The 12,472-nt window shown below is 40.8% G+C and overlaps 1 protein-coding gene across 4 annotated transcripts in view; it reads right to left on the bottom strand.

The window, feature by feature from the left end:
• Nucleotides 1–12,472, bottom strand: part of CKAP5 (cytoskeleton associated protein 5) — an 88,731-nt gene that overhangs the window by 59,227 nt on the left and 17,032 nt on the right. For all 4 annotated transcript variants that reach the window (XM_074997606.1, XM_074997605.1, XM_074997604.1 and 1 more), the window contains exons 2-4: nucleotides 11,772–11,863; nucleotides 5,311–5,504; nucleotides 2,535–2,741 (exon numbers count right to left, since the gene is read on the bottom strand). In XM_074997606.1, coding sequence (XP_074853707.1) covers nucleotides 2,535–2,741; nucleotides 5,311–5,504; nucleotides 11,772–11,828 — 458 coding nt within the window. In that variant the 5' untranslated portion in view covers nucleotides 11,829–11,863. The remainder of the gene's footprint in view (nucleotides 1–2,534; nucleotides 2,742–5,310; nucleotides 5,505–11,771; nucleotides 11,864–12,472) is intronic.

Below are 12,472 nucleotides of genomic sequence, written 5' to 3' on the forward strand. Positions count from 1 at the left end.
CTGGAGACTGTGTGACCTATTTTTCTGATCACCCTAGAATCTCCTTTCACTATTCTTGGAGCACACTGGAGAAAAGCAATAGTAATTTTGCCACAGATTAGAGAGCCATAGGGCACCTCAACATATGCTCTTTGACAGAGAGAGAGAGAGAGAAAGAGAGAGACACACGCAGACACACACACTCTCTCCTCTTCCCCCCCCACCCCGCCTTTGGTAGCAAATTCTACAAATTGTGTGTGGTGCCTGTTGCACAAAAATCTCATCTTTCAATCATGACAGCTTTCAAATCACTACTGAATTGGGAGCACATCAGTACTCTTTCCATACTCAGCTAATAAGTAGTCATATGCAATTATACTCTTATGCTATAGATGTTCATAAGAAGCTTTGCAAGAAACATTAGCTGCAGGAGAAATATTGATTAAAATACAGATTACAACTGAGTAACCAATCTTGTGCTAGGAAAGGTTTATATACCAGAGAGTTTCCCAGTAAAGCCAACTAGGGAAAATGTGGCCCATACATAAGCTTACAACATGATTATGTCAAAACTAGTGATGATTATGAATAACTATGGAAAAATTTAGATAGTTAAACAGGATAATAGATTAAAACCTTAGAAATGCGAGGGAATGCAAACTGAAGGAACGTTTTAATTAAAAACAAATGGATTCCAGTTGGTACACCACTTGACATATATAGGTCCTGACACAAAGTTCAAGGATGCCTGCTCAATACACAGATCTGTTCTTATATCAATACAGCAAATGTGCAAAAAACCTCTCTCTCTCTCTCTCTCCAATCTTATGGGTCAACAGAGTTCTCCCTTGAATTTTAGTTTACCATCTCATCTCTGGAAGAATTTTCCAGACTGGTTGAAAGAAGCGAACTTAACTATAAAAGGAGCTAGAGCTGAAACATGCCTAAGTGATACAGAAGGCTCATCGGGATTCTCAATTACATTGTTTTATTGTGCAAGATGGCATATGATTAAAATAATGCAACGTACAATTGATAATTTACTCTTAATCTGGGACACTACTACAGGATTCTGAGGCACATATCTTAGCATTAAAAAAGGCTTTAGACACAGGACAATACCTGCAGTAACATTAGATGGGATGACAAAACCATCCTCATGCTTCAGGACACAAGCAGATTATTAAGGGGCTGCCTTCTTCATAAGAACCCAATATTGGCCATTTACAGCTGTTCTAGAGATTCCTGCGCTTAAAATTGCTTTTCGCATGCAAAACTACTGCCAGAATCATGCATTAGACTGACAAAGGGGGGAAAACAAAAAGAACACAAAAAACCTATCTTGGGGGGGATGAGGGGATAGGGAAAAAACCCAAACAAGCAGACATTTAGCAAAGAGAACTACAGGTTGTACCTCCCACAGGACCTGAGCGGTCCCAAACGAGGGCTCGCATGGAGGGGCTGCCCCTACTGGTCCCAGCTCCCTACCCCCAGGCTGCTGTGGGCGGGCTCGTCTACAGTCTGGTCCAGCAAAATCTGTGGTCCTACCAGACAAGTTTCAACCTGTACTACAGGAATTAGGCAAACTCCATGGACAGGTAAAGTTAGAGACTTTCAAGAGGATACTGTCAGATTTCTACACATCAAGGGAATAACTAAGTAAATGATGCAACATGGAACTCCTAGATTACAAATTTTTAAGTATAAAAAGCAATTAGAATTTTTCTGTAGATTTTACATATTTAACATACTTCATGACATTTGTGCCCAAGACATGCTTTGGGTTTAAAATTAAATGTAACTTTTTACTTACTGAGTTAACGTTACAGCTTAAGGTTTTTTTTTTTTTTTTGTTTGTTTTGTTTTTTTAAGTAAAAAAGGCTACACTAAACATATTTCCTTGCCCATTGGATCTAGCTTTAAAATAAACTGAATACACAATGTAAGACATTATTTTCTTTGGCAGGGTATGCATGTAATTAAAGGCATTTAAAAGTTTACTTCAGGAATGGTCTGAATTGTATCAATTTGCTTAGTGAAAGCTGTGACTATCCCAAGCGAAGACTGTTGTTTCATCAACATCACACTGATATATTATATTACTTGATGCATTATCAAGGAGCAAGGGGGAGGATGCAGAAAGCCATTTTTAAATTTCAAACTCTAGAACAATTGTAAGTAATATCTTTAATTACTCCAACACAATTGCTTTTATCTGTTCAGAAGATGCAAGTTCCCAAACCTAGAATTAACAGTTCTGCTGGGCAATAACCCTGCTCCTATCACTCAAAATCTTCACACTTAAAGTCTGGCAAACAGATCGTCAAGACAAACTGACTGAGATACAAAACTGTTAACTGCAGAGAAAATACTCACATCTGACTAATTCCCACACTGCCTATCAAGGGCACATACTGCCTTTAAAAAAAAATCATCACTTCACTGAAGTTATATTACAATTAGAAGAGTCAGCAATACCAAATTCCAGCTCCTAGCACCTTATGTAAATTATGCGGTACTTAAGAGCATATGGAGTATAAAACATGAGAACTCACCTTAATGCTTTCCTCAGTGTCTCTATACATGCTACTATGATCTTAGGGTTCTTGTTGTCCAGGCCTTTCAGCAGCTCTTCTTGTACAGGCTCCCCTTTCTCAATTTCTATATACATTAAACATATATCTATACCCAGCTCCTTTGCTCTGGCTTTAGGCTGATTGAATACTTTATTTACAACTCCAGAAATCACTTCTCCTGTTGTCCTGAAAATAGAATGACAATTGTAGTTTTCAGCAGACAGAACAGCAAATGTGATCAGTTCTGTGAACACTGAGGGATACACACAGTTATCCAAGTAGTCTCACTATTACTGAGCAAGCCTCATTTTCTAAAAGCTAGATCATATTTAGGTTAGGCCATCACAGTAACATTCCCAAAGGCTTGCACCAATACACTACTGAACTTGGCTGGGATCTACACCTGCTGAAGAGTATTCCCCTCCTCTATGCTAGTACATGTGTTTGATATGCCTAGTCCAAGACCGTAAGCTTTTAAATGACAGGAACTATGCAGTGCTAATACAATCAGACCCTTCCCTACTATGGGCCACTAACACAAGCACACCAGTCTCTGGATATATGCAGAATGGAAGGTCACTTGGGGAGACTAGGTTTAAGAGTTCTAAGGCACCAACCAAAAGCTGAGTATGTGAGGGAAAGAATACATATACACATCCTGTCCAGTCATAAATGTACACAGTTTCATATAGAAAAATAAAGATGCAAATTCATGCCCAAGAAACAGCACAAAAGTTCTAGGGAAAAGAGGAAGGTTCATATTCACCAGTTATTGTGGCTATTACATATTCTGGCCTTCATTTTCTTTTTAAAATTATTTAATATAGCAAGTTGATATAGAAAAACGGGTTTGAGGGATCGGGAAGATTGCAGGAGGGATTTGCAAGAGAGTATGGTAAAGTATACTGGTATGCACACTAGGGAAGGATATTCCAAGTGCTGCTATTTAGGAGTAAATTATAGTATTGTTCTAGAATGATAGACAGGACTTTTCATGCAACTCACTTGTAAGTTGCTAACTTTTTACACCTTCAATTTTATCATTTGAAATTAGAGTAAAAATTTCCATCACAGATGCTCTCTTTCTTGAGAAAGCGTGCAACACTTGAAATCTGTACTGCAACTGTATAGCTACATAGCAAATAAAAACTTGTAGCTGGCTTGGGCTCTACCGTCCTGCAGAGTGGCAGGGACCTAGAGTCCATGCTGCAACTAGAGCCGAGAAGTCTACACAGCAATGAAACATCCACACAGTGGAAGCCCCATGAGCCCAAGCGGCTGGCAAGGACCAGCATGGGGTTTCCTTTGCTGTGCAGATATACCCTTAAGCTTTAGAAGAAAAGGATAAGATGCAGGATATATATAATTGCAGCTAGCAATACTGCACTTTGGTTGCGAAGGACAATTATGGAGACTTGTGCGCTATTTAATTCAAAAAACAATATTAGATCACCACTGTTCACTATACAAGCAATTCTGGCTCTTCTCTGGTCTGAGGGAGCAATTCCCAAGAAGCCAGTAATTTTAACTTCTCCAGTATGCAAGAGGAGATCACCTACAATGGATTGGTATGCTTTGTTAACATGCTGAGTTAAGGTTAATAGATGTAGCAATAGAAAAAACAAACATGGTGAACTGGGTTGCTAGATTTGAACTAAAGATAAAGTCCATTTGATTGATTTCTATTATCTTTCTAGAGCCTACAGAATCATTCAGCTAAATTATCGAAGTTGTCTCTTTAATTGCAGGCCACCCCCATCTCATTTACTTTTACTTTTTCTACAACACAGTAGAGCACCAGCTTAGAAATGATTACCTTGCTAATAAAATTCACTACATTAAAAAAAAAAATCAAAAAACTATAAAGGTACCCCACATTATTCCCTGTAAATTCCTTATCACAAGGAGTAAAATACACAAACTCATTTTAAACTGAGTGTAATCAACAAACAGATAGGCTACCACACTTCATCCATCTACTTTACTTTCCATAAAAGAGAAATCAGGATATCAGGAAACAAGCCCTTTACTAGCCTCCAGGGGAAAGCAAGTTAACCCAGGTGGCAGTTACTTCAAATCTACTGAGTTTTAGAAACAGTAACCATGTTCCATGCAGCTCCTGATTTCTTTTAACCTTGCACTGTACACAAATACTGGATGATAAAACTAGAGGATTCAACGCATTGGAATGATTTTTCATTTACATGGCCAATGAATCACAATACGAAGATGGCTCATTAGCTAGGATTTTGTACTTTAAAAGTAAAAATCATACATAATCCAGGCCATCTAAAACTTGACTCCAGCTGTATCTGTCCTGTTCCCTTCATATAACTCTACTGAGGAGTTCAGTTTTATTGGAAGAATTTTTAACTTTGAAATTTTCTTCCACTTCCACCCTTCAAGCTAGAAAATGCTGCTTAATATATTATGATCAAGTGAGAAAAGGAATACCAGTTTATGGCATCCATCCCTTCAATTCATATTGGTATTTCACTTGTCTTTCCCGTTTCTGAAAAAATGTTTTTTGGATTTGGAATATTAAAACACGTTTTGTCGGAGTTTGATTATAGTTGCAACACAGCATTCATTAGCAATTGGCCATCCAGTAAACAAACAGTTTCTTCAGATCACGGAGTAAATGGGTAATATGGCAGACATGCGGGAAGTGGTAGCTGCAGAGGACAACAGAGCACTTAGAAATGTCATGTTAATTACCAGAAAAATATACCATTAGGAAGGAGAAAGGACTTACTTTCCTGCTACATGAGCATTTTCAACATAGGCAAGTGCTGCTTCTAATCCTTTCAACTGAGCCACCGCATTGGAATCTGTTACAAATTTTTTTATTAGTCCCAGATACTTGGACCATTCAGGACTTTTCTCATCTTCTATTTTCTGAAAAAGTTTAAGAGCTTCTTCATAGCCATTTACCCTTGCTTTCCACAGCTAAAAAACAAATAAGTCATAAGTTAGACATTGCATTTAGTTAAACAGCTTGTCATTTAACTCTAATTACTTGTTTAGATCTGTCCTTCACATTACATTCTCCAGGACCAGATGGCATTCACCCAAGGGTTCTGAAAGAACTCAAATGTGAAATTGCGGAGTTATTAACAGTGGTTTGTAACCTATCCTTTAAATCCACTTTGGTACCAAATGACTGGAAGACGGCCAATATAACGCCAATATTTAAAAAAGGCTCTAGAGGAGATCCTGGCAATTATAGACCGATAAGTTTAACATCAGTACCAGGTAAATTAGTAGAAACACTAGTAAAGAGTAAAATTGCAAGGCACATAGAAGAGCACGAATTGTTGGGCAAAAGTCAGCATGGTTTCTGCAGAGGGAAGTCGTGTCTGTCTAATCTATTAGAATTCTTTGAAGGGGTTAATAAACATGCGGACAAGGGGCACCCAGTGGACATAATATACCTAGATTTCCAGAAAGCCTTTGACACGGTCCCACACCAAAGGCTTTTATGTAAATTAGGTGGTCATGGGATAGGAGGAAAGGTCCTTTCATGGATCGGGAATTGGTTAAAAGACAGAAAACAAAGGGTTGGAATAAATGGTAAATTTTCACAATGGAGGGGGGTAACTAGTGGTGTTCCCCAGGGGTCAGTCCTGGGACCGATCCTGTTCAACTTGTTCATCAATGATCTAGAAAATGAGGTAAGCAGTGAGGTGGCAAAGTTTGCAGATGACACCAAGTTGTTCAGGACAGTCAAAAGCAAAAGGGATTGTGAAGAACTACAAAAAGATCTCAGCAAACTGAGTGATTGGGCAGCAAAATGGCAAATGAAATTTAATGTGGGTAAGTGTAAGGTAATGCATGTTGGAAAAAATAACCCAAATTACACGTACTACATGATGGGGTCAAATTTAGCTACGACAGATCAGGAAAGGGATCTTGGAGTTATAGTGGATAGTTCTCTGAAGACATCCACGCAGTGTGCAGCGGCAGTTAGTAAGGCAAATAGGATGTTAGGAATTATTAAAAAAGGGATCGATAATAAGACAAAAGATATCATACTTCCCCTATATAAAACTATGGTACGCCCACATCTCGAGTACTGCGTGCAGATGTGGTCTCCTCACCTCAAAAAAGATATATTGGCATTAGAAAAGGTTCAGAAAAGGGCGACTAAGATGATTAGGGGCTTGGAAAGGGTCCCATATGGGGAGAGGCTAGAGAGACTGGGACTTTTCAGTTTGGAAAAAAGGCGATTGAGGGGCGATATGATAGAGGTATATAAAATCATGAATGGTGTGGAGAAAGTGAATATAGAAAAATTATTTACCTTTTCCCATAATACAAGAACTAGGGGACACCAAATGAAATTGATGGGTAGTAGGTTCAAAACTAATAAAAGGAAATTTTTCTTCACACAGCGCACAGTCAACCTGTGGAACTCCTTGCCCGAGGAGGCTGTGAAGGCCAGGACTCTATTATCGTTTAAAAAAGAGCTTGATAAATTTTTGCAGGTCAGGTCCATAAATGGCTATTAGCCAGGGATAAAGTATGGTGCCCCAGCCTTCATAACAAGGGCAGGAGATGGATGGCAGGAGATAAATCACTTGTCTTCTGTTCTCCTTCTCTGGGGCACCTGGCATTGGCCACCGTCGGCAGATGGGATGCTGGGCTTGATGGACCTTTGGTCTGACCCAGTATGGCCATTCTTATGTTCTTATGTACACAGCTTGAGTGGTTCTCTCTGACCACAGGAAACACAGGATAAGAATAGCAAAGAGACAGAAGATAAGTTGTGAGCAAAATCTGTGTAGATTCATCAGCTATGGCTAATCTGCCTATTGCTCATTAAGAAACAGTAGGTTCATCATTTTTACCCTCACTGGTATTACGTGGTACTGACCTGAGGATTTTAAGAGGGCTAAATCTTGCAAGGACACCACGCGCACAATTCTTATGTCCCTTCGATGGGAATTCTGTTCAGATTCAGCTCCTAAGTATATTCTAATATGCAATGTACTCTCTTTCCATAATTGATTTAATTTTGATCATGACAAGAGCTATGATGAATACATTTATTCAGTTAGACACTGTTTATTCTGCCCTAGCCTGTATGTAGTGAAGTGTATATATTAGGTGACATTTAACTTTTTTTTTTTTTGGGGGGGGGGGGGAAAAATCACTGATACCTTATGAATAATATCAAGATTACTTAGACTAGACAAACTGAAACATGAACATTTTAGAATAGTATTTCTGAAAGCGTACTTTAAAACTTCTCCATCTGTATGAACTAGGCAGTAATTTAATCCAGATGCACTCTTTCCAATAATGATCTCAACATAAAATGAATGCAGTTTGATGACATACATCAAAACAACGTCGAGGCCAGGTCTACACTAAGGGGAAAGTTGAATTAAGATATGTAACTCCAGCTATATTAGTTACATAGCTGAAATCCAGATACCTTAATTTGAGCTTCTGTGCCATCTCCACTGCAGGAAGCCAACAGGAACAAATACTGCCATTGACTTCCCTTATTCCTTGCAAGGAGAAGTAGTAGTACACTCATCCCTCGTTTAACAAGTACTTGACTTACGAGTACTTGTTAAAAATGAGGGAGACATACCTACCAGTGTTCACCAGATGAGTGAACGTCCCCTGCTAATATGAGCCAGCCACTGGTGGGGGCTGCGAGACCAGCAGCCCCATGGCTGGCTCTGCTCCAGCTGCTGGGTCCCCATGGTGGGGGGTGGGTCAGTCCAGCATCCCCCCAGGGTCCTCTGCGGGGGCAGGGGCAGCGAGTCCTGCAGCCCTGTGGCTGGCTGCGCTCCAGCCGTTGTATCCCTGGTGGGGGCATGGAGAGACTGGCAGCCTTGTGGCTGGCTGCGCTCCAGCCACAGGGTCACCGGTGGGGTGGGGTGTGCGGAAAGACCAGCAGCCCCATGGGGTCCCCAGCAGGGGGCAGAGCAGAGAGACTGGCAGCCCCATGGCTGGCTCTGCTTGAGCTGCAGGGTCCCTGGCATGCACATGGTCGGGGGTGGGGGGTGGGCAGAGCCTGCGCGGTGACAACAAAAGCAGCAGCAGCCCCATGGCTAGCTCCACTCAAGTCACGGGGTTCCTGGTGGGGGGCAGGGAGACCAGTAAACCCCCCGCCCCGACCCAACATTCCCTCAGCCCATAGCTCCCCGCACAATACCCACCCCCATCCTGTTCCCTTCCAAAACCCCTGGCTCCCCTGCACCCCCCAGGTACCTCTGGTGCAGCCAGGAGGAACAAGCCGCCACCTCCTCCACTTGAGCCACGCACAGGTTTTAATCCACTCTCCCTCCTGCTCATGTCCCCAAACTGCACCCAGCCTTTAACTCCCTCCCAACCCCAGGTTCACTTACTTTTCAAAAGCAGCGCCACCTGCTGCCACTCTGAGCACTTGGAACCAATCAGAGTCCTTTACAAGCATTTTAGTGTCCTTCTTACGACTTTTCGGCTACGAGCAAAGCATTAGGAACCAATTGTGCTCATACAGCGAGGGATGAGTGTACCAGCACCAATGGGGGTACCCTTGGAATTCAATTTAAGCACATTCCTACCAGATGCACTAAATTTAAACTCTGGAAGAGGGACTGCAATAGTGTCTATCTTCTCTGTTGTGAAGACATGACCTGAAGTGCAGTTCAAAACTTCCAAGTGAGGAAAAAAATAAAAACCAAAAAATTGGGGGCATTTTGGTTGAATAAAAGAAAACTCATGACTACATATGGTGAATCATCCAAGTCTTGATGAGGAAATCTGGCTATGGAAATCTCTCATTCACATACTGATGTGTCAGGCTAAGTGTAGATGCCTTCCACTTCATGAATTCACAAGAAACCAAAATTCTACAATTACACATATCAGACAGGTAGCTGTGTTAGGCTGTATCTACAAAAAAGACCTTACAAACCAACAGATATATGCATCTGACAAAGTGGGTCTTTGTCCACAAAAATGCATGCTCCTATATAGATATAATTACTGCAGCCTGCACCCCTCTGGTTCTCAAAATATGTTCTGGCACCCCTTACCAAAAATCAAAAACAGAGATGGGGTGCCTGTACACATTTAAATGCATATTAAATATATGTAAAATAGCTTTATGTTATTACTCACCACAAATAGAACAGCAGGCATACAAAAATACGCAAGTACTACTCAGATGTTGTGGAAGTAAACTGTAACTGATGCAAACACTTAGCAGCTAACTGAATTCGTACACAGATTTGATGAAACAAAGTAGTTGTACTTCTGTGCCTGTGCTTAATTTGTGTTTTTGACTATTTACCTTCAAAAAAATCTGGCATGTCTCACCCTCAGAAAAGGCATTACTCACCCCCAGCAGGGTGCACACACCCCAAATTAGTGGTTCCTAATCTATAAAGTGCCACAGGTCTTCTCATTGTTTCAACTTCTAAAATGTGTACTACAATAGACCCTCAAGTTAAGTGGAGCTTGAATACCTTGTAACTCAATTTTTGCATAAGTCAGGGGAGACGGGGACCAGGCTGCCGCTTTGTTCCTGTCTCCCAGCTGCTAGTGGGACAAGGTAAACATGGCTGGTCACTTCCCTGGGTCCTGCCAGCACAGAGGAGCTGGGAACCAAGAGGCAGCCTGGTTTCCATCTCCCTGCCACTGGCAGTAGCCAGAAAACTGGCCAGCCCTGGTGGTGTGGTCAGTTTCCTGGCTCCCGGAACGGCAGGGAGTGGGGAACCAGGTGCTGCTTTTCCCTGGCTTCCCCTAGCAGCAGTGGTGACTGTTCGCCCACTTGGCTTCCCCCAGCTAGGAGAAGCCAGGCAGGCAGACAGCTGCAGAACAGCTTTGAGTTGTGCTTAACTCACATTAATGCAAGTTAAGTGCAACTCCAAAATGTACATTGAGGGTTTACTGTACCTAAAAATTAAGTCATCTCTGTGAGTGACCAACCCTGGATTAGAGGCAAAGTGATTCTAACAGGTCTTTTCCACCTTCAGTTCTATGTCCATTGTACCTGGACTGAGAATCTGGAAGTATTTTATATTCCAATGAAGCTTTTCTTGAAGATAGGAAAGGTTCAGAAAGTTAGGAAAGCATGGAAGACTCATTTTAAGAAAATTTCTTTTAAGTAGTTCATCATCCTTTGTATTTCCGTAAAGTGCTTGGTTACCTTTCTTCCAGTTTGTTCAGCAGATGACGTGCAAGGGCACAAAAACTCTTTATTTTGACAGATTGAGTACAATTCACTTTGACCTTAAGGACCTCCCATTTCAAGTGTACTTGCCAGCCAACTGGAACCAGACCCAATTTCTCCACATTAGACTGAGAGGAGAGGAGTGAAGTAGGAATAAAAATAGCCACTAAATGCACATATGCATAAAGCTACATGTCTACCTAAACACCAACTGCTAGCACATACTGAACACCTGACAGGCTCAAGTATTTGGTAAACCAAACAATTTAAATTCTGCAAATTTCCAGCCCTCCTCTATGCATCAAGACATCTATGCTGTGTTGAGAGCATCAAGACAATAATATAATGAATGTAGTTATGAACACCCTCCATTCTGAGGGTTTTTTACAACTCAAAATTATTATGGTGGTTCTTTCAAACCTTTACAACAAAACATTCACTTAATGCAGCTTTGAAACTATTATATAAAAGAAAAATGCTGATTTTTTTTTTTTATTTTAGTGGTTTACATTTAACCCAGTATTGAATTTGCTTCCTCCCACAACCCAATATCTGCTGCTCCCTGATTGTGTATTTCCAGTTCCAAATGAGGTGTGTGGTTAACTAGTCAGTAATTCTGGTATTCATTCTACTGTTCATGAAGATAATAACATACCCATTTTTCTTCTTGATAAAAGAATGACTGTTGGGTTGATGTCTGTTCTCCCCCATCACTCCTCAAGGGTGCCAGCAGCAGTTCAGTTACAAAGGAGCTCACAGGGAAATCCATTTCATTTTCATGGAATATTAATATGTTGGACATTATGCTTTGACTGCCCTGTTCAAAAGAGGCTATAAACTAAACTCTGCTCTAAAAATCCTATTCAGCATTCAGGTCCCTTTATTATGAAGGGAAGGAGGCAGTTTTAAATAAGGGTATATGCTTTAACATGAGTTTTTGAGACTACCCACTTTGGTGCAATCAGTAGGTACAGAAGCCACATTGAACTATCCACACTAAGTACATGGAACAAGCCAGTTCCAGGGTCAAGTTCCCTTACCTTGTGTTCACATTTCTGGTCAACTGATAGTTTCATCCACTCGCTATCGTCTCCCATTGTGCCTCAGGTTCTTTCTATAGTTGTAGTTGTCCCTGGAGAAAGAAATTAAAAAAAAAAAAAAAGTTAACTCCAACAAGCCAGGCAATTTCACAAGGTGTTATCTAGTTACAAGTTATTATTTTTAACAGAAATAAAATCCAGCATCCCATAAGAACTTTCTAATCCTTGTAGCTAAGTGGGAAAAAATCTATTAAGCTAGTCATTACATATAGGTACCAACCACTAACACCATGGTATTCTTCTAGCCATGAAAGACAGACAGCTGAACCATTCATTCATTCATTCATGCCATGCTGCTTAGCAAAGTCGATCATGGCCCTCCACTCCTCCATATTATGAGCATTCTGGAGCATCTCCACAGTACTGTGGCAACGGAACCATAACGTGATACTATTCACTATTTTCTCACATTGTCTACCTCATCCTTGCTTTCCATTATTCCTTCCTGTTGTCACTAAAATTTTCAAGTGCGGACTTTCTAATTATATGGCCTATAAATTTTGACTGCCTTGTTCTTATTCTATTTAACAGCGTTCTTTTGCTGTTGGCTTCATTTAAGACAGACTCATTCGTCCTTTTGGTCGTCCATGAGATGTCCAACATCGTTCTTAAAACCCACATTTCTGTGGCTTCAACGTACT

The sequence above is a fragment of the Carettochelys insculpta genome, chromosome 6 (assembly GCF_033958435.1).
Source record: "Carettochelys insculpta isolate YL-2023 chromosome 6, ASM3395843v1, whole genome shotgun sequence".
Taxonomy (NCBI): Eukaryota; Metazoa; Chordata; order Testudines; family Carettochelyidae; genus Carettochelys; species Carettochelys insculpta.